The sequence below is a fragment of the Canis lupus genome, chromosome 2 (assembly GCF_003254725.2).
Source record: "Canis lupus dingo isolate Sandy chromosome 2, ASM325472v2, whole genome shotgun sequence".
NCBI classification, from domain to species: domain Eukaryota; kingdom Metazoa; phylum Chordata; class Mammalia; order Carnivora; family Canidae; genus Canis; species Canis lupus.
The window spans coordinates 57,294,539-57,321,866 of record NC_064244.1 but is presented as its reverse complement, the minus strand read 5'-3'; the positions used below and the strand labels follow the sequence as shown (position 1 = coordinate 57,321,866).

The window sequence follows — 27,328 nt, the reverse complement described above, 5'->3', positions numbered from 1 at the left end:
AACCCCTTAGGCCCAATCAGGAAACACAGATGAGAGAAGGTGGCCATGTGTGAAAAAAATCAACTGCTGGAAACTTTATCCACCAGGACAGGCAGGGGATAAAGGGTTCCTTGGCATCAGTGTTGGGAAGGCAGTGGGGAATGTTGGGGTCTGTGGTGGATTGGAGATGATTAACCCGATGCCGTGGGGCAGCAGCCACTCAGCTCCAGCCGCCCACTGCCCTGAGCAGGGATGCAGGGATGAAGGTCCATGTAGCCATACCACCCACCTTTTATGATAAATCAGGAATCGATTGTGTGGGCGCAAAATCCCTTGATTTAAAAGTCTGACTCATCCAGAAAATTCACTGGCCAAAGAAATCAGATGTGGGGACTGAATTCAGCCCTTGGATGGTCATGTGACGTACGGAACCGGTTTGTGGGCTGGAATGAAGTAGGTGGGCTGCAAGAAGCAATGATTGGACTTGCCTCCCATCACCACCTCCAGCCCAGTTCCGTCCAAGCTGCTGTGCCCGTGCCCCGTGGCTCAGGCAAGGAGGATCTGTGCGGCTCGGTTGCGAGAGGAGCGGCGTCTGAGCCCAGCTGTGTGCATCCAGGTCCACCCCGAGCTTCTGCCCAGCGCAGCCGCCTCCCTCGTCTCCTGGCTGCTCCAGGGGGATGACGGGCTGGGGGAAATGGACAGGATGGGTGCAAGGCCACCTTAGCCATGGAGAGTAGACTGGCAGTGCCCTCTGATGGGTGACTGTGGGATCCGGAGACCTGCGGGGACCTCGGCACGCAGCGCCTCCCTGTGCCCGGCTTCTCTTCCAATGCTCTCTGCTCCTCTGTCCCGTTGGCTTCTGCCTCCACTTTCTGCGAGTCCTGAGGACAGAGGCAAGCCTGGCCCCCAGTGCCCTGCTTGGGCAGATTGGGTGGGGGGTCAGAGCCAGCTCCCTCCTCACAGGCCTCTCAGTCTCTGCAGGAAGGTCTCCTGGAGCGCCACACCTTGGCTAGACCTGGGGGCACGTCCTCCCATCCTCAGGGAGGGAAGGAAAGGACCCAGCTCCCTGCTGCCCCCCCGCCCGGCAGAGAGCACTCCCTTCAAACACATTCTCCCACTTTGGAGAGCTCTTGCATTTTAGGTTTTGTGTTTGAGGCTGGCTCAGGTAGCAGGGAAAGGGGTCTCGGGTCGGATCCCACCTTCTCGGGACAGGTGCTGGACAGGCCCCTCGACGGCTCTTCTCATGCTCTTCAGCGGGCCGTGGGGCCTCAGACAGCAGGACCGCTCTTCTCAGGACACAACCAGGTTTGCGTGTGGGGACGTTGCTCTGGTGTGGGAAACGCACTGAAGAGGCCAGAAGGGCAAATGTGGGCTGGGCCTGGCCAGAAGCCTGGAGGCCTTGTCCCTAGAGACAGAAGCCCACCTGGAGCCACGGGGACAAATCAGTGGTGAGAGGAGGTGGCAGAAAGGGAAGTTATAGTTCCCTGTGTGCTGGGATTTGGAGGTCCCGGGGCTCTGTCCATGGCTCCAGGCCAGCCCCCAGCCCCGATGGGGCCTAGGAGGGGTGGCCCTCCCCCTGGCCCTGTCCAGCTATCTTGGCCACTTTGCCAGCCCGCCGCCCCCTGTCCTGTTTTTCCAGGTATGCTGGACACTCTGGGTGCCTCCTTCTGGGCCCTTCTTCACACACAGGCCATCCATGAGCCCCTTTGAGGGCCCTGGTACTAGCATGGGTCTGCAGCGATAGTGCCAGCCAGTGGCAGTTCCCAAAGCCCTTGTCTGCCATCTCGCCTCACCTGGCTGCCGCTGGGAGGGAGGGGGAACGGGCCGTGCTTCCCATCTGGCCCCAAGTCTTCCCTGCAGAGGAAGTGCCTGGGACACCGTGCCAGATTCCCACCTGCCACCCCCGTCCCAGGAGTGACGCCGCTGACATCCTCTTCCCAACACTCTCCAGGTCCAGGGGGCCCAGAAGGGGACTGATTCCTGCCTGGACACTGTGTGGGAGGAAGAGGCTGGGTGGGTCCTCAGACCCCCATGGTAGAGCATGTGGCGCACTGGCCCTGGAGGGGAGGGGATGCTGGGAGGATGCGCCTTCTTGGCAGGGTGTTCCTACCCTTGATCTTGCAGTGACCATGGGACCATGCCAAAGGCCCTGGCCTTATCCACAGAGCCACCAGATCTGGGGCCTGAGTGGTCAGCCCCTCCCCTTCCCTCGTGGCACTCCCCATGTGTGTCTGCTGCTCTCACTTCCTGTCTGGGCCACCGGTGACTGGTTGGATGATATGACAGTAATTGCACAGTACTGACCATCATAAAAAGATAATGGCCATGGCCACACCCAGTGGTCTAGACAATTCTACATACACAGAATAAGTTCTTTGCATGTCTGGGAGGCTCAGAGCAGCAGACAGCTCACCCAAGCTCACCCAGCCATGAAGGCCAGGGCAGATGTCAGCCCAGGCCTGACCAACCCCAAAGCCCATGCTCCTGCACACCCCATCCTGCCTCTCCCATTATCTAGCCTGGTCGGGGAAGGCTGGGGCCTACACAGCTGAGCCTTCTCTCTTCCGATGGTCCCAACAGACTTGGCCTTGATCCGACTCTTGTTCAAACCATAGGTATAAGTGAAGGAGCATGAGCTATCCGCATCCCTCTAGCCAGGATTGTGCCTGGCATGGTACGGATCTCCTCAAACCCCAACACGGCCCTGCCTGGCAGCCCTATTGCTGTATCTGCTTTACAGAGGAAGAAATGGAGGATCAGAGAGGCCCCCAGCTTCTGAGAGGAGGGTCTGAGCTAGGTGTGTCTGACTCCAAAGCCTGTGTTCGTTGCCATTCCCCAGGGGTCTGCGTGGGTGTGGAGGCCTCTGTGGCTGTTGGACCCCAACTTCACAGCTCCCAGCAGCATCCCTGGGTGGGCTCAGCAGCCCCCTCTGCAGGCTGTCACAGGGTAGGGTAAGGCAGGAGCACAGCCCAGTTCCCCACACTCACCTTTCACAACCCAGCTGATGGTGGCTGGTGGCAGAGCAGGAAGGCCAAGAAAGAGGCCACAGGAAGCTTGACGCTGCACAGGAGGGGGGGGAAAGGGGGTGGGGGCAGGCCACACCACAGAGCCTGGGACCAGAAGGACACACAGACGCAGAACTCTGGCCAGTGAGGGCAAGACTGGCCAAGGATGGTGACACCCAGGACTCTGGGGGTCCTGCTTCTCTCGCTCCTCCTGCTCCGGGCCTCAGGTGAGCAGCTGGTTCCTCGTCCTCTTCTCCTGAGCTTGGGAGACCCAAGGGCAGAGGTGGGGACGGGGGTATGGGTGGGGGTGTCTAGAGCATATCCATCCAAGGAGTCCACCTCAATGGCCTCTGTACCTTCTCTCACCCTGTCCTCTGAGTTAGCTGTCATCCTGATAAACTCGGATCAGCCCTGGGTCTCAGGTATCTGGTGCTTCCCACAGAGCTCCCCCACTCCCCTGCTCTGGGCTGTGGCTGCCTGACAGACCTGGCTCTGGGACACAGTGGGCCCTGGACACACTCTTATCCAGGTGGCCTCCGAGAGTCTGGGGAAGGGGGTCAGGATGCTCTGGAGGCTGAGCCCAGTTGGGGCTTGTACTGTCCTTCCTCTCCCCTTTGTCTGGCTCCCTCCACCCTGAACCCTCCCCACTAGCTCCCCTCTCCTTGCCCCAGCAATGGCCTCCCAGCCCCCAGTTTCCCGAGCCCCCACTCCCACCCCCATGGTCAGCCTTGCACACAGCCTTGCTCTGATGGTTCTCCAGAGCAATACGAGGACTCCTGGCCTTGCCCTTGGCTGTCATTTCTCCTGGGAAAGCTGAGCCCACCCCTGGCCCACCTGGCCAGCTCTCACTCCCCCTCCTTGAGCCCTGTGGCCCCCTCAGGCAGTGGGAGTGCTCCCATGTCAGTGCCCTGGGTGCTCCTTCTGGTTTGCTCTGGATTCCATGAGCCTCCCACCCCCGCCCCCTGATTGTGCCTGCCCAGCAGGGGGCTATGCTGCTTTGGGCGCCTGGACCAACCTCTTTGGGCTTCAAAGAATCTTCTCTTCAAATGTTGAGAGATTCAGCAAAGTGCAAAATTCAGTCCTTGGCTCATAAAAGAGGGTAATGGCAGAGCAGGCCGTCAGGCAAGCCTTGGCAGATCATGACCTCGATGACCGAGGGGCCACCGCTGGTCTCAGCAGGCATCCCAGGGATGCTGGGCCCTTCACAAAAGCCATAACTACACTGGTTGGGATTCAGGGATCCCCCCTAGTGACCGAGTTTACCCTATGGTAATGCGGCTGCTCCAGCTGGGGCAAAGCGCCAACCATTTGAATAGTGCGAGGAGCCTTGAGAGTCGTACACATGGAAGTAAGTCTCCTTCTTTTGTGGACATTTATGGGTCACTCACCATTCATCTGTTGATTCATTCACTCAGTCCACACTGATGGGGACTTCCATGCTGTGCCAGGCCCTGTGCTGAGGAGGCGGTGGCTAGGGCACAGAGAAGCAGGCCCTTGGCGGTGAGCCGTAGGGAGGCGCAGGGACCAACTTCCAGCCCACTCCCCACTCCAACCTAGATGGAGGGGCTCCCTGAAGGTTAGCTTTGGGGGCAGAGCAGGATAGGGGAGGGTAGTGCAGGTCTTCAGGTGGGGACTGACACCGTCCCACCCAGGCCCGGGTCAGACTCTCTCTGGGCTAAATGCTTTCAATGTCTTCAAAAAATAATCACAAAAAAGATATTTAATCATCTTTTCTGTACCTTCCAAAAGCTTCACATAAAGGACTGCACCAAAATTTCACGGCTGACTGGGAGGGAGGCTCTGCTAACACCGGTCAGGGTGCCACCTGCACCCAGCACCCACTTGTAACCCCTTGGGCACACAGAGCACTAGGGTTATCCAGAGAATAGGACCTCCCCAGCCATCCCCTCCTCTCTCTTTTTTCTTTCCATCTTCTTCCCTCTTTTCTCTCCTTCTTTCTCCTTCATTTAAAAAGCAAACATGGATTATATTATATACATGCTTATCCAGCATTTACTTCTTTCCATTAAACAGTGTCATGAATATCTTTTTTATTTATTTTTTATTTTTATTTTTTTTAATTTTTATTTATTTATGATAGTCACACAGAGAGAGAGAGAGGCAGAGACATAGGCAGAGGGAGAAGCAGGCTCCATGCACCGGGAGCCTGACGTGGGATTCGATCCCGGGTCTCCAGGATCGCGCCCTGGGCCAAAGGCAGGCGCCAAACCGCTGCGCCACCCAGGGATCCCCTGAATATCTTATTTAAAAAAAGATTTATTTGAGAGAGAGAGCATGCGCACATGGGGAGAGAGGTAGAGAGAAACCATCTCAAGCAGACTCCCTGCTGAGCATGGAGCCCCATGCAATTTAAGGCTCGATGTGGGGCTTGATCTCATGACCCTGAGATCATGAGCTGAGCCAAAACCAAGAGTAAGATGCTCAACTGACTGAACCACCCAGGCGTCCCTTCATCTACCCTCTTTAAAACTCATACATTTTGATCCAGAAATTCTTAGGATAGTAATGTTTTGTATGATTTCTTAACACAAGCTGACATAAGCAGTGTTGCTCAAAATAGGAAAATAAAAGAGTGATGGTCCTAAAAGTCCACCAACAGAGGACCAATTGAAAAAGCATTACAACACACACCTAGGGGTGTAGTGTGCAAGCGTATCAAGGAGAGAGATCAGTATGTGCTAATGTGAAAAGCTCTTCAAGATATCTTGCTAAGTGATCAGGTTCATGTAAATTTTCAAATGATTTACATCAAAATACCTGCCTATATATCAATAAGTTCCACAAAGTTGTGCAGTGAGCTGCTACTGGTGGCGAACTCTGGAGTGTGAGCTGGGAGCTGCAGGGACTTTTACTTTTCATTTTACGTCCTTGTGTATGGTTTTTAAAAAAACTGTGCATGTAGGAATTTTGTTGAGAGATAGGTAACTATGTGGATATACGCATACATCCAATGTGAATACACAAATACGTAAATAGTTTTACTATGAGATTCTCACCTCCCGGAGTAAATGATACTGGCTCTTTGAACACTTACTATGAGCTATATCCTTTATGTCTGTGGTCTCCAATCTTTCTCCAAACTCCCAAGGAAGGTATTATTAGTCCCATTTGACTGATGAGAAGATGGAGCATCATAGAGCCTAAGTAACTTGCCTGAGGTCACACAGGTAATAGTGACTCAAAGCTTCCATTCCATCCTGCACCGGTGAACTGATGGGGAACTGAATGGGAAGCCCCAGTCTGGTTTGTTGTCCTGGTACTGTCTCCAACTAGCTGGTGATCTTCCTCAGTCACTATGCTCCAGGAGCCCTCAGTTTGCTGTGTTCTCCTCTACCCCAGAAGGTAGCCTGTGAGGGTTATAATGAGAATGTGGGAGAATGAGGCAAACTGAGACAGAATATGCCCAAGGATTATACCATGAGGCCACAGTTGCAAGGGGTCTGGAATGTCTGATATGGAACAACTGTGGAAAGCCTAGCAGACTCCCTGAAGGAGACAGCAAAGGATAATAGGTCTAAAATATGAATCCTTTAATCTACAGAACCATGTGCCAAGCTCTTTGTATATATTTTCCCCAAAGTATCCTACTGAGCCTATGAAATAAGGGGGTCATATCTCCTTTTGCCTTGGAAACCGAGGCCCAGTGAGAGTGAGTCCAGCTCAAGTGCACCTATGGATGGAGCTGGAATTCCAGGCCACATCACCAGACCCTGAAGCCTGAGCATCTTACCCCCCAACCCCCTGCCCTTGCTGCCTCCCCACCCAGCCCACTCATACCTTCTGCATCCTCCCTTCAGGTATGGAAAATTCTAAGAAGGAACTGAGGAAAGAACCTGAGCAACCGAGAAATGTCTGCCTGGGGCTCATCAATAAGGGCCGGTATGAATCTTTCCACCTGGGGAATACTGCTAAGTGCTTTTCGAAGTGCACGCAGTCAAACACTGAAGACTGTGACCTGGAAAACTTGCAAAGGTAAGAGGGTCCTCTGAGCTAGGGCAGGAATCTGGGGTTCCTTTGAGGGTGGCAGGGAGGCTGGTATAAGGGACAGAGCTCTCAGCTGCTCCCAGCTCCTGAAAATACTGCTCTCATCTCACCTTTCCATCCTGTTGTTTGATATCCACATTCCCTCTGGTCCATTCACTGACATCTTTCTCATCAGGAGAAGCTGAGATCAATCAGTCCCTGTCCTACCACTGTGGAGGGTCAGACACGGGCCCAAATGATGATTCTAGAATGCAATCACTCAAGAGGGTGGACAAAGTGCCAGGTTAGCTCAAAGGAGGGACGCTGATCAAGGCTTCACAGAGGAAGCAACCCACGAAAAGACTTTAAAGACTACATAGGAGTTTTCTAGTTAGATCCAAACAATGTTAGAGAATAGGGTATCAGAACTTCAGTGAGTATTGGGGGATAACGACAGTGCTCTGAAATGTGAAAGGGTGAAGTCCTGGGGATGGGGGCGACAATGGGGAGATGGGTTGGGTAGGAGATAGATTAGAAATAAAAGCAGGAACCAAAGTGTGAAGAGTCGTGTAAGCTATACCAGCATGGAAGGGGGCAGAGCAAGGATGTATTTTAAGTAGAAGAAGAGCATGGCCAATTTTGCATTTTAGAAAGATTGCTCAGGTTTCAGGGAAGGACTTAAGGATGGTGATGCAGGAGGAGGCATGACCAGGTAAGATGCAACTAGAGTGGTCTGCGTAGGAGTCAAGGCTGAACCACTACCACCACCACCAATTAGCACTGTGAACCAGGAAAGGAAGGATGGATTAGAAATTTAGATGATGTAGAATCAATAAAACCAAGAGGCCAAAAATTTAAGAGACATTGGGTTGAGGGAGAAGAAGGGGTGTAGAATACATCTCTAAGAATCAGCTTCAAAAATATTTTTGCCTCTCTCCCCTCCCATCCACTCCAGTCAAGGCTGGCCATAATTCTAAGATACTCAAAACAAGTTCAAATTTGGCACTCAGTTGGGGATCCCTGGGTGGCTCAGCAGTTTAGTGCCTGCCTTCGGTCCAAGGCGTGATCCTGGAGTCCTGAGATCAGGTCCCACATCGGGCTCCCCACATGGAGCCTGCTTCTCCCTCTGCCTGTGTCTCTGCCTCTCTCTCTCTCTATGTCTCTTGTGAATAAATGGATAAAATCTTTAAAAAAAAATTTGGCACTCAATACATGTTTGTTAAAAAAAAAAATGAAAAGTCTGTGTCCTCAGGCTCAGCGTTAGGATAGCAATCTGATTGACCTACCTAATTTCAGTGGCCTAAAAACACTGCCGTCCCCTCCAGAAGTTGCCTTCAGCAGCTTCTTAATTCTGGGAAGCTGTTCTGGGAGCTCCTTTTAGTGCTGCCTTATGGTGGGGAAAAGCATTTTGGAAAAATCAGGGGCTCTGGGGTCAGAAGATGTGGATTCTGTTCCCAAGTCTATCACTTAACCAAGTTACCTTCTTTGTCTTCACAACCCCATGAGGTAGGTCTGGTCATCCACCCATTTCAGCATATGAATTTGCAGGGAGGGTACAAACATTTCATCTCTAACAGGGGCTATTACGAATAAAGCTGCCATGAATATTTCCATACATGTTTTTTCATGAACATATGCATTCACTTCTCTTGGGTAAATGCCTAGAAATGGAATTGATGTCAAAGGTAGACATACGATGAATTTTAGTAAACATTGCCAAGTTTTCTGTGGCAGCTGCATCAGTTTACACTCCCACTGGCAACATGTGGGAGTCCAAGTTACCCCACATCCTTGAGACACTTGGTATCACCATTTGTTTTAATTTTCACCATTCTGGAAAGGTTATAGTGGTATATCATTTCTTTTTATTAATTTTGAAAGCTTTATGAAGGTACAATGTATGTATCATCCAATCTATACATCATTAGAGTACAGCTGAATAATTTATTGTGTATTATGCAGGGCATGCAACTATTATGACAATCACTTTAAAAACACTTATATCAGACTCCAAAGCACCCTCATGCTCATTTGCAAGTAATCCCTCCTCACATACCCAGCCGCAGTCAACCACTGATCTGCTATCTACTTCACAGATTTGCTTTCTCTGGGTATTTTCTATAAGGGAATCATACAACATACTATCTCTTGAGTCTTGTTTCCTTCCCTTACCATGTTTTTCAATTATATTCATATGTTAGCATGTACCAATAGTTTGGGTTTTTTATTACTGATTAATATTCCATCATGTAGACATACTACATTTGTTTCTTTATTCATCAATTGATGGAAATTTGGATTGTTTCTAGTTTGTTGATTGTGAATAATGTTGCCGTGAAAATTTAAATTCAAATCTTTGTAGACATATGTTTTCATTTCTTTGGGGTAAATACCTAGGAACAGAATTGCTGGTATATCCGATATGCTTAGCTTTATAAAATAAATAAATAAATAAATAAATAAATAAATAAATAAATAAACGCCCAACAGTTCCTTAAAGTGTATAATTTGCTTTCCCATCCGCATATTTTAGTTTAAAATATAATCTAAAAAGGTACAGCTTAGTCCTATTACATTTTTGCAACATTGTCAGTCTTTCTGGTTATAGCCACAGATGAGTGTCAGTGATGTTTTGCTATGGTTTTAGTTTGTGTTTCACAAATGACCAGTGATGTTGAGCAACTTTTCACATGCTGCTTAGCCATTTGTATCTTTTATTTGGTGAAATGACCACTCAAATATTTCCCTCTTTTTTTAAATTGGGTTTTGTCCTCTCGTTACTGACATTTAAGAATTCTTTCTGAATGCAAGTCCTTTATCAGATGTATGATTTGCAAATATTTTCTCTCAGTGTGTGTCTTATTTCTTTGTTTTCTTAATGACATCGTTTGGAGATCAATAACAATTTTGAGGAAGCCACATTTAAATATGTGTTTGTGTTTGATATCGTATCAAAGAAATGTTCATCCAGCTACAAATTTTCTAAGTTTTCTTCTATACGTGTATGTGGTTTTATTTATTTTTAAGATTTTATTTATTTATTCATGAGAGACACAGAGACAGGCAGAGACACAGGCAGAGGGAGAAGCAGGCTCCACCCAAGGAGCCCGACATGGGACTTGATCCCGGGTCTCCAGGATCACACCCAGGCTGAAGGCAGCGCTAAACCGCTGAGCCACCCGAGCTGCCCAAGTGTATATGGTTTTAGCTCTTATTATTAGGTTACATTTGGAGTTAATTTTTTATACACAGCATGAGGTAAATGTCTAACTATATTATTATTATTACTGTTAATTTTTCCATTTGGATGTCTAATTGTTTCGGCACCATTTGGTGAAAAGAATGCTTTCTCCATAGAATTGCCTTTGGGAGGGCATTCCATTGATGAGCTAAATGGGAACTCCTGGATGGTCTTCTCCTTACCAAGATAGTAAACTAGAAACCAAAGTACATCCCTAGGGAGAACTGTAGGGCTTAATGCCGCCATGGAAGATTTGAGAGTTGCAGGGGTGGTGATGCCTACCTTAACTCCATTTAACTCACCAGAAGTCAGGTGGGTGGTGGAGAATACCTGTGGACTATCAAACACTTAATCAGGTGGTGAGTCCAATTGTAGCTGCTGTTGCAGAAGAATATGTTTCCTCGAACAAATTAACACAACTCCTAGCAATTGTTATGCTGCATGGCTTATACATTGTTCTCTATACCAATTTTCAAGGGCTTTTACTTTTACCTGGCAGGGCCAACAGTATACTGCCACAGTTTCCTCAGGGCTCTGTCAATTCTCATAATCTCTGTCATCATTTAGTTCACAGAGACCTTATTAATCTTGACACTACCGAGCATCACTCTCGTCCATTATATTGGCAACAACATGTTGATTTGATCTGATGAGCAGAGAGTAGCAAGTAGTTAAGATGCCTTAGGAAAACAAATGTGAACTAGACAATAGGAAATAAACTCCACAAGAGTTCAGGGGCCTATCACCACAGGGAATTTTCTGAGATTTCAGAGGTCTGGAGTACATCAAGTTATCCCCTCCTGGGTAGAAGGCGAGTTATTGAACCTCACACCACTTACAATTTTTTTAAAAAGGGACGGTGTGGAAAACACTTATCATGCAAACATGAACCAAGGATATCTGAATAGTTATGTTAATATCAGACAAAGAAGATGATGTTGAAATGGGTGTCAACTTTGTCATTGAAAATTCAGCTTTAGGGCAGGACAGCCCCAGTGGCTCAGCGGTTTAGCGTTGCCTTCAGTCCAGGGTGTGATCCTGGGAACCTGGGATCGAGTCCCGCATCGGGCTCCCTGCATGGAGCCTGCTTCTCCCTCTGCCTGTGTCTCTGCCTCTCTCTCTCTGTGTCTCTCATGAATAAATAAATATTTTTTTAAAAAGTCTTTTAAAAAAAAAGAAAATTCAACTTTACATCTATGCCTTAGACTTTTTGGCTGTGTTACATTTCACAACTAAAATTATTTTTTATTTTATTTTTTTTTAATTTTTATTCATTTATGATAGTCTCACAGAGAGAGAGAGAGAGAGGCAGAGACACAGCCAGAGGGAGAAGCAGGCCCCATGCACCGGGAGCCCGACGTGGGATTCGATCCCGGGTCTCCAGGATCGCGCCCTGGGCCAAAGGCAGGCGCCAAACCGCTGCGCCACCCAGGGATCCCTAAAATTATTTTTTAAAGTGCTCTGAGAACCAGATCAGCAAATCTTCCCTCAAGAAAGTGAATTGTGTTGTTTTGTGAGGCCAAAGAATTTTTAAATGCATAGATACATATATAGATACATATATATGTATCTATATAGAGAGAGAAATACAATTAAATGTGTATATATATATATATATATACAATTATAATTCACTATCTTATTTGGTAACAATGAAAGTCACAATACTTCTTTGTTTAGATTTTTAAAAGGTAAATAAAAGCTAGACTTTGTGTAGCTCAATCAATGGATTTTGACGATCTCATCTGGCTGTTTCTGATTGGCTGGTGTTCTAACTGCCTGCCCAACCTGAGCACATTTGCACATATTTGCATGGTTTACTCTTTACATTGTACAATGTTTTTTCTGTGGTTTCTCTGAGTTTCTTCTGTTGGTAGCTGCAACTGTTCAAAAGTGATATGAAAATACAAGTCTCCCTTTTGTCTCCCTGCCAAGCCCTCCATAGCTTATTCCTTCCAACACCAGTTCAGTTCCCATAAGTCATTTGCTGTTCAGTTCAGCCTTCAAAGGGCAAATTCCCAATATGCAGTTAGCACTCAATAAGTGTGAGTTGGCACTCCTGCCGCACAATTATCACCCTGCAGCTTGAGATACTTAGAGAAATGTATAAAGAAGATGTAAAGACCAATCAGTACATGAAAAGACACTCAACATCATTAGTCATTAGGGAAATGCAAATCAAAACCACAATGAGATATCACTTCACACTAGGATGGCTACAACTGCAAACAAAACAAGACAAAATGGGGCAGCCCGGGTGGCTCAGCGGTTTAGCGCCGCCTTCAGCCCAGGGCGTGATCCTGGAGTCCCGGGATCGAGTCCCACGTCGGGCTCCCTGCATGGAGCCTGCTTCTCTCTCTGCCTGTGTCTCTGCCTCTCTCTCTCTCTCTCTCTGTGTCTCTCATGAATAAAAAAATTTAAAAAACAAACAAAAAAGACAAAATGAAAAACGTCAAGCATTGGCATGGATGTGGAGCAATCAGCCCCCTCAAACATCAGTGGTGAAAATGTCAATTGGTACAGCTGCTGTGGAGAGCAGTTCAACAACTCCTTGAGAAGTTAAACATAGAATGACCATATGACCCAGCAATTCCACTCCTAAGTATATACCCCAAGGGATTCCAAACAAGTCTTCAAGCAAAACCTTGGACTTGAGTACAAGCAGCCCTGTTCACAATAGCCAGAAAGTGGAAAGGACCCAAATGTCCATCTGTGGATAAATGTATCCACAAAATGTGGTCTAGTCACACAATAGCATATTATTCACCCATAACAAGGAATGGAATACTCACACATGCTTATGCAATATAGATGAATCCTGAGAATGTGAAAAGTGCAAGAAGCCAGACATAAAGACCAGATGCTATATAATTCCATTTATATGAAACTTCTAGAATAGGCAAATTCATAGATTAGTGTTTTCCAGGGCCTGGGAGAAAAGAGGAAGGATGACTGCTTCATGGGTATTGGGTTTCCTTCTGGGGTGATGAGAATGTCCTGGAACTAGATGGTGGTGGTGGTCACACAACATTGTGAATGTATTTAATGCCACTGCATTGGGTAGTTTAAAATGGCTAAAATGCTAAACTTTGTGTTATATATATTTTGTTACAAAAAAAGATAAACATATAAACTACTCAGAAGGACCACTGGCAGGAATCCCTCAGAACAAGCCCAGCTTGCTCCCACAACACCCTTCTTCTCTTGCAGTGATTCCAGGGTCCTTCCTTTAATATTCTGGGTCACACCTCCTAACCCAAGAGCCTGATGGTAGCTGCTCATGACATCTCTTCTCCTGACATCCAGGCTGGGGGCCGGGTGAGGCGGTGACATAGCCTGCAAGACCCTACCTGCCCCCTGACCCCTGGCCCTTTGCAGGTACTGGCTGAAATTTGAGGACCATCTGGTGGAGAGTCAGTCGGGCATAGTGAATATGTCTTTTTTGAAGGCTGCTGTCCAGAATGTCAACACCAACATCTCAGAAGACCTGCTCTTCTCTCTGACGCCTTCCCAGGTGAAGCGTTCCCTATCTCTGTTGGCTAGTTCAAGCTCCATTTCCCTCTATTTGATAGCACTCTGTCACTTAGCTAATGGGTGCTAGCGTGTTGCTTGGATGGGTGGATCCTGGTGACAGATGACCCAGGATATGAGACTGTTATAACTTAGAAGGTCACCAAATTGAGAGTCCGGGTATCTGGGTTCCAGTCCTGGACTCCCCATCCCCCCACTAGGTGTCTTCCAGGAAATCCCTTCCCCTCTCTGGGCCCCAGAGCTGTCATCTCTGAGATGAGCTCTACGGCTTCTCCACGGTCTGAGGTTCCCTCCTGCTCTTCCTCCCAGGGAACACAGCTCCACAGCTCAAGGCACACTTCACCATACAGCAAAGGGCCAAATAGGCAGACTCTAGATTTATGCGGGTCTTGATTCAAATCCCAGCTCTGCCCTTTACCAGCCAATGTGATGTTGGGTGCATGACTGAAATTTTCTGAGTTTTTGTTGCTCCATCTGTAAAATGGTGACAGTTTTGCCCACTTTCAAGGTTATGGGGGAGAACAAACAAGATAAGGAGTGCTGGGGGCAGGGAGGGTACAGCCTCTGTTAAGGAGTGAAGCTGAGGGTAGAAGCTCAGGTAGCAGGCAAGTTGGTACTTCTAGGTCTGTCTGGAAGAGGGGACATGAAAGATAAGACCTTTATTGATGTGACCCAAGCGGCTGAGCCCTCGGCATGTGTCACCTGCTGGCCCCAGAGAACACCCCCGTGTCCTTTGAGAGGGGTCCAGACTGGGAAGGAGAAAGTTGGGTCCCTCGCGTCAAACCCTTAGCTCCTACTGTTCCAGCACCCATAGGAGGCCCTTGAGGCAGGACTTGGTGGGACCAGGCTGCAGCCCCAGTGAACCAGTGAGGTCAAGAATGAACACATCACCCATGAAATTTATTTTACTCTTTTAACCATTGTTTGCTTTTTACAGAAGTTGTTGGGCAGGAATCACATTCCGCATGAAGCTTTTGTATTTTCTGCCTCTGCTCTCACTGTCTCTCTTCCTGCAGGCTTTATTCTTTCCAGTTATTCCCAGGTCAGAAGCCAGACACGTGACCCTAAAGCCCGGTGTAAGCACAGGGGCTGGCAGGATGCTGGCCTAATGTGCACCACAGCCAACCCTCCCTTGTACTTGCAAACTGAACTTCAACAGCCCACTTTGAGCCTGACCCTGACGGGCGGTCGCACAGGCACCGTTTAGCCCCATTCTCCATAGCAGGAAGACTGAGCATTCCATGAGGGCTGTGGCTTGTCCAAGGGTTCACAGCCTGGACAGAGCCAAGCCTGCAGCATGCCCCAAGGTGTCCTGCTTCTCAGAGTGATGCCTCTCTACCCAGTGCCTCAGTTTCCCTTCCCAAGTGGGGGAATGGCAAGAACACTGTGTTGAGGGCTGTGCTGAGGTTTGGAACCCTGGGGTAAAGATGGGAGCTCCGGGGTCTGTGGTTACAGGTTCCAAGGCAGATGACAGAGGATGAGCATGATCATCCCGACAGAGTCCGGCTGCCCAGGAGCCTCTTTGAATCCCTGCAGGGCAACAGGTCGGAAGTCTGGCTGGCCATCACCATCCTGGACATCGGTCCGGGGAATCTCTTCAAGGTGAGAAGAGGCCTGGTGGAGGCTTAAGGCAGCTCAGCAGGTCCATGTTTGGTTCACCAGGGACCTGTGCTCTAGCCTGCCTTCTCTGGAGTCTTCGCTGTGGGTCCCAGTGGGGATGGAGGAGGTGATGAGCCTCCGGGAGAGCATTTCTAAATCAGCCCGAGGTCGTCCCAGACTTCTGTCTCGGGAGTCTGTGTGCTGCAGACTCACACTGGTCACATACACTCAGACTTTTGGATCCCACACACCAGTGTCCTTGGACTTGTATGTGTATCCCAAGCGTTCAGGTCCTCTTGTGCGCCTTGTGCATGTACGAACACGCATATTCTTTCATACTCCTGCTGCACATGCAATCATGTGTGTTCCTGTGTGATGTGTCCACACAAGCAAGCGTACCCCTGTTCTTGCAAATGTGCACCAGGCATGCATCCTCAGAGGTGTGTGATCCACTTGTGTATGTAGAGTGCACCATGAGTGTGGTGTGGGCAGGTGCTCACCCACCACAGGCATCCACCGCCCTCCATTTTGGACTCATCTTTCTTCTAGCCCTGCACTCTTCCAGCTAAGAGGGCAGAGAGCTGTTGGGTGCATGGCTTTGTGACCAGTTGGCCAGAGGGTAGGGCCCACTGTGATTCAGCCCAGGCAGGAGACTACAGGGAGTGGCTGGAAGACCATTGCCCATGACCCCTTCGCCCCCTGCTCCCCTAGCCACAGACTTTACTCTCCAGGCAAGGGCCATAGGTCCTAGAGGTTCCCAAGAACCCCAACAGCGTGGGTTGGGACACCCCCTTCTGAAGCCCATCTTTGCATCTCTCTCCACAGGGGGCCCAGCTCAGCCCGGAGGACAGCAGCCACGTGTTGAACAATCGCCTGGTGGGCTTGAGTTTGGGCCATATACCTGTTGGCCCACTGGTTGAGCCTTTGGAGATCACCTTCTCCCACCAGCACCTACCCACTGTGAGCCCCCAGGCCTGGCAGCTACTGAGGGGCAGACAGGCGGGTGGTCACTCACAAGCATATGGGCAGACATGTGAAGGACTCTGCACCTCCCATCCTTCCACATCCACCCAGAAGAAGCCATTAAGACTATACACACAGTTGTGCCCAGGGACACATGCCACCTGTGCATAAATATCCACTTGACCCCAGACACCCTGCCACTCACGCTTACAGAAGTGCACACAGGACCTGGCAAACCCATGAGCACCCACACGGAATTGCACATCTGCCCACTTACACACTCTCCTAAAGGCATGAGTACATAGACATGCAACCCTCCCACCCACAGCCCCACACCATGTCCGCATGTCTCACACATGGATCCATGGTTCACCAAATGGTGCATTTCATGTTCCTGTGTGGCCTATGGGGTGAGCCTTGCTTTCTACCCAATGCACACTCAGGACAGGGTGGGGGGCATGCTGTCCTCTCCCTTCTCCTCCCCGCACTCTCTGCTCCCCTTTCCCAAGCTCCCCTTGCCTCCACCCTGACTCTTCTCTGGTTTCAGAACATGGCCCTCAGCTGTGTATTCTGGGATGTGACTAAAGGTAGGTAGGGAGGGGTGGGCTCCTTTGGGGGGCAGAGCTCTGCTGGTGGGGCCCCTCCCCTCCCTTCCTTCCTCTCTGTTCCCCTCCTCTCCGGTCTCTTCCACTTCCCCATATTCCCATATACTGTCTCATGTTCCCCTCCCTTCCGCTCCAGGGTCGACAGGACACTGGTCTTCCACGGGCTGCTCCACGGAGCTCAGAGCCAAGAGGACCATCTGCCGCTGTAACCATCTGACCTTCTTTGCTTTGCTGCTGGTAACAGCCCACCCCCTCCCTGATCCCAGCAGCTCTGGAGGCAACAAAATTTCCTGGCAGGGGCCAAGGCCTTTGGGATGTGTGGGGCCTGGCCTCCAACTGATGGGGTCCCGGTTCGGGGGGGTCACCCACAGAGGCCGATCTTGGACCAGGCCACCGTGCAAGCCCTCGTTCGCATTTCCCGGGCTGGCTGTGGAGCCTCTATGATCTTCCTGGCCTCCACTGTCATCCTCTACGCTGCCCTAAGGTGGGTGACTCCCCACCCCCACCCCACATCTCCTTCTTGTCCCCAAGGGTGAGAGCAGAGCAGGCTAGAAAGCACCCTGCTTGTGCAGCATTATTTACACTGATATCGTCTCCAAACCTTATTTTCCTCATCTATAAAATGGGGTTGGGGGTTGAAAAGTGTCAGAGCTATTTCAGTCAGAAGTGGCAGAAACTAAATTCACTTAAAATGGGGACTATGTGGTTCATATAATGGACCCACTTTAGGCATGGTTGGGTCCAGGGGCTCACAAGATGTCTCCAGGACTTGCCCTCCCTCTGCTTCTCCCAGCTGCTTCCTCCTTTGTCAGCTGCGTCAAGCAGCTTCGGCACACTCAGGGGTCTTGGCGAGTCCCGGACTTGCATCACAGCTTCTCAGCTGTCTAGGCAACAGATTTTCTATATGAAGTTCCAGCATTGAAGTCTTTTTTCTTTGACATTTTATTTTGAAATAATTATAGACTAACAGGAAGTCACAAAAATACTGCATGGAGTTCCCTGGTTCCTTTATCCAGCTTTTCCCAGTGATAACATTTTATATAACTGTAGTATCACATCAAAACCAGGAACTTGACATTGGTACAGTGCTAGTAGCTAGAATACAACTTCCACAATTCTTTACATGCATCTGTGTGTGTGTGTGTGTGTGTGTGTGTGTGTGTGTGTGTGTGTGGTTCTATGCAATTTTATCCCATGTATATGAGAGCTGAGTTTTGCTGGTCCAACATGGACCATGCACCCATGACTGGACAGGTTACTGTGGTCAAGGGATGAATTACACTGATCAGCCAGGCCAGGTCATGTGCCTGCTTCGGGTTTGAGCTCACAAAGGGTCAACCTCACCCAAACTTCAGGGCTGAGAGCCGGAAAGGGTGTCCTCAGGGAGACCTAGGCTGTTTGCAGGTGGAGGAGTGGGTGCAGGACAGGCAGAGATCACTGTGGCCTGTGCTCAGGCTCTCTGGGTCCAGGCCAGGGCTGAGGATCCCCTAGGAACTGTCAACTTGAAGGAGCCTGCGGAGCAGCCCCACATCCCACCCCACCCTGTACCCCAGCCTTCTGACCCATGACTGAATTGGAGCAGCCCTGGGGTCTCCCAACCCAGTCTGGGGCCCACTCACTACCCTTCTCCATGTGTCTCTTTGCCTCTGTCACCTTTCAGCTGTGGGCTGTAGCCCCCATTTGCCTCACCCCTCCACTCAGACTTAACTATGAGTGTGAGCAGTGTCATTTCTGCCCCCAACCAAACCCGGGCCTGGAACACAGCCCCCACCTCCAGCAAGCTGAGCATGACTTGCCGGCCAGCTGCTCTGCTGGACCTTGTGAGCTGGGCTTGGAGCGCCAGGAGGAATCATCCCGGGCTGTCGAGGGTGGGCCCGGGAATCTCAGGTTAGGTGGACATGATCCCTCACATTTCTGTCTGGGAACCCTGGGCTCCCATCCCTCCAGTGAGAGCCCTCAGGATCTGATATGCCAGGAATGCAGAGTGGGATCTCTGCAGAGAGGGAGCGAGTCCCCGTCCCTCTCTGGGCCTCACCCACTACATCCTAGCCTCCTGCATCGGTGCAGGTCTATCCTCTCACTCAACCAATGCACACAGGGCCCCCTCCTGCCCTAGGGGAGGGAATGGGAGGGGGCTATGGTGCGCTGCAAGAAACCTCCAAGTCAGTCTGGGAGAAGTAGCATTCAGAGACAGCTTCCTTAGAAGGAAAGGCCCGGGGAAGTTTTGACGGCAGAGTAGGAGAAGGCACTGAGAGCAGAGGGCAGAAAAGCAGAATGCATTCAGGGACTTGCGGGGTGTATGGTTTGGCTAGAGCATGGAGTCGAGGGGCGAGGCCAGCAGGACGTCGACCACCCCCCCCCCCGCAAGTGCCCAGGAGAGAGTTCCTGAGCCTGAACCTGATGGCACTCTCACTCTGGCTGCGGGCAAGGGTGGACCAGAGAGGTGGGGTAGGGAGGCTAGGGTGCAGATCCTCCCCAAGAGAAGCCGCGGCCTGGCCTCCCACCACCTCTCATTGGCCCTTCTCACCCCAGGTTCTACCGGCAGAGGTTCAAGTCAGAAGATGCCCCCAAGATCCACGTGGCCTTGAGCATCAGCTTGTTTCTCCTGAATCTTGCCTTCTTCATCAACGTGGAGCGTGACCGTGTGCCCTTGGATACCGTCTGCTGGATCCAAGGGGCCATCTTCCACTACTTCCTACTCTGCACCTTCACCTGGATGGGCCTAGAAGCCTTCCACCTCTACCTGGTGGTCATCAAGGTCTTCAACACCTACTTTGGGCACTACTTCCTGAAGCTGAGCCTCGTGGGCTGGGGTAGGTGCAGCGTGGATGGGCAGAAAGCATGGCTGGCCCAGGGACGGACTGGAGTGAGAACTGCCTAGTGCAGAGCGGTGGCTCCCTCTCTCAGTCAGACTCAGGGCTTGTGGGGTGGGCAGCAGAGGGGATTTGGGGGGAGGGCACGCCAAGGGAGCCCCAGCAATGCCATACCTCCTGCCATTATGCACAGGCCTGCCCGCCCTAATCGTCATTGGCACCGGGAGTGCCAACAGCTATGGCCGCTATGCCATCTACGACAAGATGAATGGTACCACACTGCAACTGTGAGTGGTGGCTGTGGGAGCAGGGGTGACATCAGGTCCCTGGCTGCACAGATCTGGGCCAACGGGATGTGGGGATTACAGGGAATCCTGGAAAGAGAGACTGAGGAAGTCAAGGCAAAGGATCTTCCAGGTAGCTCATGGTCTGGAGGGGTAAACTGAGGACTGGAAGGAGAAAGTGCAAGGAGACAGGGGTTCTGAGAAGGGGAAGAGTGAGCTGAGGCAGGATGCCTTGCTCTAGCCTGGGCCATCACCAGCCCATATGGCACCTTTGGGTAAATTTTAAAAGGTATCCGCCCCCATTCTACCAACCTGCCATGCAGGCTCAGCCTGGTAAGTGGAGGGGGTGCTGGATTTCAGTTCCACGTGTCCCTTCAGCCAGATGCCCTTGCGTAGGACACAACCTGCCCAACGTTAGCGGCAGCCCTAGTTCTAGTGAGGTTCTGCCTCTGAATTGCCGTGTGGGCTAGCTCAGCCCCTCCCAGGGCCTCAGTCTCCTCATCTGTACAATGGGGGGGGGGTGATGGATGTGCTCTTCTGGGCCTTTCACCTTGCAGTGCAGGAAACGTGGGGCTGAGCTGAGCCTCCCCCAGTGTGCCAGCCCCAGGCCCGTGGCTCTGTGCTAAAAGGGGCTGGTGGGGTCTCCGTCCCGTCCCCGGAGCCTCACACTCAGGGGCCACGGGCTGGGGAGGTAACATATGTGCACGCGGTGGCTCAGGTGGGGACTGCAGTAAACCAGCAGTCACATACCCATCTACTGTCCCTCAGGAGGACATCCACAGAGCTGCCAGGTGGATGGTTTTACAAGAAAGGCAGAAATCCAGATGCTGATGTCAAAGCTCCCGCTTTTGAAAGGGTGGTCATTAATTCAATGTTTTACAACATAATGTGGGGTAAACAAAACGTGTCTTTGGGGCTAAATTGGCCTCTTTGCACTCGCTGGTCTGAAGAGATGGCAGACTGGAGCCTCCTGACAGCCCCTTCCCAAGAGAATGGAGGACTGGTGGGTGGCAGTGGTGGGGAGGTGTCTTTTTGGTCAGAGAATATCAGTTAGAGGAGATTGCCTGGGGCTTGCTGGGCAGGGGCACTTCTCCAGTCCCAGTGGCCACCTACCTCCTCCAGGTGCTGGTTCCATGAGAAGACGGCTCTCTCTGCCCTCTACATCACTGTCCATGGCTACTTCCTTGTCACCTTCCTCTTCAGCGCTGTGGTCCTGGGCCTGGTGGCCTGGAAGATCTTCACTCTGCCAAGTGCCACAGTGGGCAGGGAGCAGGGGCTGAACTGGAAGGGCGTCCTCACTGTGCTGGGCCTCTCAAGCCTCGTGGGTGTGACCTGGTGGCTGGCCATCCTCACGCCCCTGGGCCTGTCCACCATCTATGTCTTTGCCCTGTTCAACTCCCTGCAAGGTGAGGCTCCTGGGCTGGGGAGGTGATGGGTTTCCTCATTGGCAAGGGGGGGTTTCGGGAGGATAGGGAGGGGACAAAAAACAGGATTCCACTCAGGCTGGCTCAAATCAAGGATACCGACTTCAAATATCCATGGCTATCCCAAGGACCCCAAGGCGGGAAGGCTGGCCGACCTCTTAGAACTGGTACCAGGGTCAGGAAAAGCCATCTAAACCGCAGCAGATACTTTCTTTCTCTGGAGCTGCGTGTGGTAACTCACCTTCTCTCTGTGAAAACTCCTTCCTTCTCTCTGTGGGCCCCTTCCTACCCACACTGCCAAGTGGCTTCTGCCATTCGATGTGACCTTCCCTATCTAGGGAGGGTGGCCTGATTCAGTCTGGTCCCTGTTCTTAGGAAAGTCCAGGGATGTCTGGGTGGCTCAGCAGATAACCATCTACCTTTAACTCAGGGCTGATCCCAGGGTCCTGGCACCAAATCCCACATCAGCCTCCCTGCAGGGAGCCTGCTTCTCCCTCTGCCTCTGTCTCTTGTGAACAAATAAATAAAATCTTAAAAAAAAAAAAAAAAAAAAGGAGAGTCCAGGATCGAATCAGGCCATCTTGGGCCAGGTGTCCATCTCTGTGCAACCAGCTGTGACCAGGGAGGTAGGATCATGTGACATCATGGCCAGATGATGAGGGCAGCCTGTCATCTGCCCCCTGCCCCCACAGCGTCCTTCCTCTGATATTTCCACAAGAGGGCAGGTGCCCAGGTATAGTGACAGCTCCCCCTTCCTCTTCACTCCTCACACTGTATCATGCATGCCGCTTTAAGAAGCATCCCAGCCTAAGAGAAGCCTTTGGGAAGGAAGCGATGAGGTGTGCTCTGACTCAAAGTCTTGCACTCACAAAGGGCTGGCTCCCAGAGCCTCATGAGAACATGTGGCATCATGGTTTGGCAGCCCTGGGGACAGACAGACCCAGACCAGAGCCCTGGTTCCACTTACCACCTCAGCAAGGCCCTCGGACCCCCTAATCATCTTTCAAGCTAGGACAGTGTTGGTATTTTTCTCACCAGATTTTATGATGAGTAACCAAGCTAATGCTTGTAGGGGACCCCGTAGGCCTTCAGTATCATCAACTGTGTTAGGAATAACAGAGATACTCCCCAGGGGAGAATCATTAGTCCACATCTGGAACATCCCAGGGTTGGAGAGGGACACACCTTGAAACTAGATTGTACCATTGTTCTTCCAGAGGCCACCCTTAATAGTTAAGCCTGAACACTCGGCTGAGTTATCCCGACTCAGTGTGAGTGCCTCCATACAGCTCTCTCTTCCAAAATGCAACGACCCTTATTTTTTTTTTAAGATTTTATTTTATTTATTTGAGAGATTGAATGAGAGAGAAAGAGTGCTCACATGAGCAGGGGAGAGAGGCAGAGGGAGAAGCAGACTTCCCCGCTGAGCAGGGAGCCCAATGTGGGGCTCGATCCCAGGAGCCTGGGATCAGGACCTGAGCCGAAGGCAGATGCTTCACCAACTGAGCCACCCAGGTGCCCCCCAACAGTCCATCATAGGGCAGCCCCGGTGGCTCAGCTGGTTTAGCACCTGCCTTCAGCTCAGGGCGTGATCCTGGAGACCCGGGATTGAGTCCCACGTAGGGCTCCCTGCATGGAGCCTGCTTCTCCCTCTCCCTGTGTCCCTGCCTCTCTCTCTCTCTCTCTCTCTCTCTCCCTCTCTGTGTGTGTGTGTGTGTGTCTCTCATGAATAAATAAATAAAATCTTAAAAAAAAAAAAACAGTCCATCATATACTTAAGTTGCCCTTGAGCGCTTCTCAATAGTTTTACGGTTGTTTCAAGTTGTAGTTTTAAATTCCTTTTAAGCCCCCACTGAGTTTTGACTTTTTGATCAATTTCTGTACTTACTAGAATTTTCACACCTCCCACCTTCCTGTTCTTCCTGCTGCCAGGCCTTCTGTCATAACCCTGAGTGGCAGGGAGAGCCGTGGCAGTGCTGGCTGCCTGAAAACGCCTTTATTCTGCTCTTTCCTTTCTTTTATTGTTTTTTTTAAGATTTTATTTATTTATTTATTTATTTATTTATTTATTCATTCATTCATTCATTCATTCATTCATGAGAGACATAGAGAGAGGCAGAGACACAGGCAGAGGGAGAAGCAGGCTCCAGCAGGGAGCCCGATGCAGGACTCGATCCCAGAACCCTGGGATCACAACCTGAGCGGAAGGCAGATGCTCAACCACAGAGCCACCTGGGCGCCCCTGCTCTTTCCTTGCTGTGATAGATGTCTGCATATGAGATATCAAGGCCTCCGTTTTTCATTTCCAAGATTTCTATTTGGTTCTTTTCCAGGTGTGAGTTTTATTTTCACCCGGTTTTTCCATAAGTTCTTGAACTTTTGCAATGGAGCTATTTGTCATCTGGGAGCCACCAGCCAGGCTGCCCAGTGCCCCTGGCAGTCCAACCCCAGGCTCATCAAGGCCCTCTCCTTCCTGACAGGTGTCTTCATCTTCTGCTGGTTTGCCACGCTCTACTTTCCAAGCCGTGGTACCATGTCCTCTTCTTCTGGCACTGCCCGAGTCGACCAGGTCCACACCACGTCGCACGAATAGGAGACCTCCGTATGGTCAGGCTGGGAGCTGGCGCTACCTTCTGGACTCAGCTCTGACTCCCTGTGTGACCTCAGGCTGCTCCCTGTTCCCTCTGGGCTTCAGTTTCCATGTTTGTATGATGGGGCTGGGGTGGGAGGAGATGGGGACCAGGTTGGACCCACCTAGCCCCAAAGGTTCCATCTAGATACTTCTGTGGGTCTTAGAGTCCACAAATCCAGGATTGCAGGAGTCTATAACTTACAACTCTAAGACCCCTGGTAGCAGAGAGCGATGCCCCCCATCCCTACCTCCTACCTTCATAGCAAAGCAGCTTATCTCTGGCATTGGCCCCTTCCTGATCTCGCTCGGTAATAGGGGAATCTGTTGCTCACACAGCCCCCTGAAGGAGCCTAGCCTCTCCCCTCCCCTCCTCTTGCCTCTACCCTCCCACAACCCCACCTCTGGCTGCCTGTCTTCATCCCCTTAGGCACTGGGGCAGCTGCAGACGAGACCTTTGGGCCTGTCTTCATGGATGGGCTCCCACTGTTCAGGAGGCGCCAGCCCTCCAGCTATCTGTGGACACTGAATTTCAGGGAATGCCATTTATTCAGTAGCGGGTGTGATGCCACAAGCAGGCCCTCTCCCCACTCTGACTGCCAGATGTGTCCTGTCACCATGGGGTGGAGGGCAGATGGTCCAGGGCTCTGCACACTCATGGGCTCAGGGGCAGAGCAGGGGGGCAGCAGGCTGGGTTGAGCAGAGACAGGGCAGGTTCCCCCCCCCCCCGCCCCCCCAGAATCTGAGCTCTAATCAACAGATCATCGGCCTCACTCACCAGTTTTCAGCCCAGGCTGAGCCTGACGCGGTTCAGGCCCTGAATAAATATCTGTCGGCTAAATAGATGGATGTGTGAGTTTGACATCAGCCCGACAGGATTCTGAGCCAGGGGAGTGTCTCAGATGCCCAGCTTGGGTATGTGTCACCTCCAGCGACCGGGCCTCTGTTTTGCAATATTGCGATGGTTTCCTCAGTAGGAAACAGAAGAGGCAGAGATAAGAGAGAGAGAGAGACAGAGAGAGAGAGAGAGTGAGTGAGACAGAGAGGGAGAATTAATAGGTAAACCAACGCAAAGAAAGAAAAAAAGAATGGGGGGGACAGAAAGACAGCAGTCCCCTGGCCAGCCCCACCACACGCATCATACCCCAACTCTAGCCATAAGTTCCTAACCACTGGGGCCCTCTCACCTTCCCTACTCACCCCTGTTCTTGCCAGTGTGCTTTGCTGAGGTGAAGCACCTGCTAGCAGTGAGAAGCCACTACTCTCAGACCATCCCCCACACCCCCCCATGCCCTCTCTTCTCCCTCCTCCCTCCTCCCACCCAGCAAACAGATGAAAGACAGGAAGGCAGGGGCCCTTGCTTTATGCAAGTCCTTGTGTTCCTGGAAGAGAAATTCTAGGGTGTGGACAATTGCAACAGTCGAGCCACATTATATCAGTTTTTGTGGACAAGCTTGGTGGGTTTGGGGACTTACTTTTATGGGCATCTATTTCTCACGCTGGAGGGGTGGGTTTCCTTACCCCAAAGTCTCAGAGTTTCTTTTTTTAAAAATATTTTATTTATTTATTCATGAGAGACACAGAGAGAGAGAGAGAGAGAGAGAGATTGAGAGAGAGTGAGAGAGAGGCAGAGACACAGGCAGAGGGAAAAGAAGGCTCCACACAGGGAGCCCGATGTGGGACTCAATCCTGGGTCTCCAGGATCACGCCCTGGGCTGAAAGCAGGTGCGAAACCGCTGAGCCACCGGGGCTGCCCAGTCTCAGAGTTTCTGAACACAAACCTGTGTGCTCCATAGCCGCTTCCGTGTCTGACAGGCCTGGGTTCAAATCCTGGCTCTGCTACTTAGGGCTACTTAGGGCTGTGTGATGCTGAGCATGTCACCTTACCTCTCTGAGCCTCAGTGTCCCCATCCATAAAATAGGGATCATTGAGTTCTTGCCTTGACCCGAGAGCATTAACTGAGGTGACAAAAAGGAAAGAGGCTGGTACTGACACAGCAGGAATTAGAAACCCCTGTGGCTTAAAGGAAGATGAGGTGGAATCTTTGTGTGATGCACAAGCCTTTGAGGCCTGTATGTGACATGGGAGGGTCCGAAGGGTTAAAGCTCCCTTCCAGATTCCTTCTACAGCCCTGCTAAGTGGACTGACCCCACGTAGGAGGAGAACATAGAAGCCCAGAGACGTCCAGCAACGTGCCCAAAGCTACTCTGTAAGCGAGGCTGACACAGAGCTGGGCTTCTCTGGGCTGCCCATGCTTCCTCCTAGAGCATTTCCTGGGTTCCAGAATTATTGCCTCAGCCCTGATCCCCAAGTCTCTAGGGAAACACTGGGCTCTACCTTTCCCGGTTGAATGTGGGGGCAACAAAACTACAGCCACCAAATGGGCTGGAGTTCCTGATGCAGATGGAGAGGGAGACGTGGTATTGTGTTTAATGGTGAGGACGTGTTCCTTTTCCACTGACTGTCTACCGCAGGGCGAGGCAGGGGCAGAGGGGCTGTGCTCCCTCCTTACCTGGGGTTACTGTAAAAGTGGCTCCGAGTGCCCAGCTGAGCACGTGCTAAGGTCAGGTGGAGCTCTGGCAAAAATGGCAGAGACCCAGTGCACATGGATGAGATTCCACTGTCACCGCTCTACCTAGTAACAATCTACTGCTGGCAGCACCATGACAAAAAGCATGGACTCTGAGGTCAGCCCGTCTGGACCACATTCTTCCTCTGCAACTTGCATTGGGCCAGTTCCTCACCTACTGAGCCCATAAAGTATAGCAGTAACTACCCCACAGAATGGATGAAGACTTCAGGGAAAGCCTGGCTGCAAGGCTGCCTGGTGTCTGGACCCCTGGCCCTGCAGAAAAGTGACTGAGCCAGAGCAAAGCTCTGGCCATTGCCTTATGAAGCTTGAGGTTGCAGTGGTCATCTGTGTGCCACAAGAAGGGCCCCCCATCATGCCCCCACGTCTCGTTGTTTCTGAACTTCTTTACTCCTTGTATTTTTCATTATGTTATAATAAATGTACAGGAAATAAGAGGACTTACTGGCTCTGTGCTCCCGATGTATAACTTAAGATCAAAAGACAAATTCATAGGTTAATTCACAAATTAACCTATGAATACAATTCAGTTCGAATAAAGGTTTTATTTTTTTTTAAGATTTTATTTATTTATTCATGAGAGACACAGAGAGAGAGAGAGAGAGAGAGAGAGGCAGAGACACAGGCAGAAAGAGAAAGCAGGCCCCACGCAGGGAGCCCGATGTGGGACTCAATCCTGG

General features: G+C 50.9%; 1 protein-coding gene across 1 annotated transcript; it reads left to right on the top strand.

Moving 5' to 3' along the window:
• Positions 1 to 286: 286 nt before the first annotated feature.
• ADGRG3 (adhesion G protein-coupled receptor G3) lies at positions 287 to 27,088 on the top strand. Its single transcript, XM_025447257.3, has 12 exons — positions 287 to 3,211; positions 6,803 to 6,977; positions 13,588 to 13,723; positions 15,196 to 15,342; positions 16,165 to 16,299; positions 16,850 to 16,889; positions 17,044 to 17,144; positions 17,279 to 17,391; positions 19,440 to 19,720; positions 19,914 to 20,007; positions 21,127 to 21,410; positions 23,909 to 27,088. Exons 1-12 carry the CDS (start codon positions 3,151 to 3,153, stop codon positions 24,019 to 24,021), a joined length of 1,680 nt encoding a protein of 559 aa, XP_025303042.1. The 5' UTR covers positions 287 to 3,150; the 3' UTR covers positions 24,022 to 27,088.
• The last annotated feature ends 240 nt before the right edge of the window (positions 27,089 to 27,328 follow it).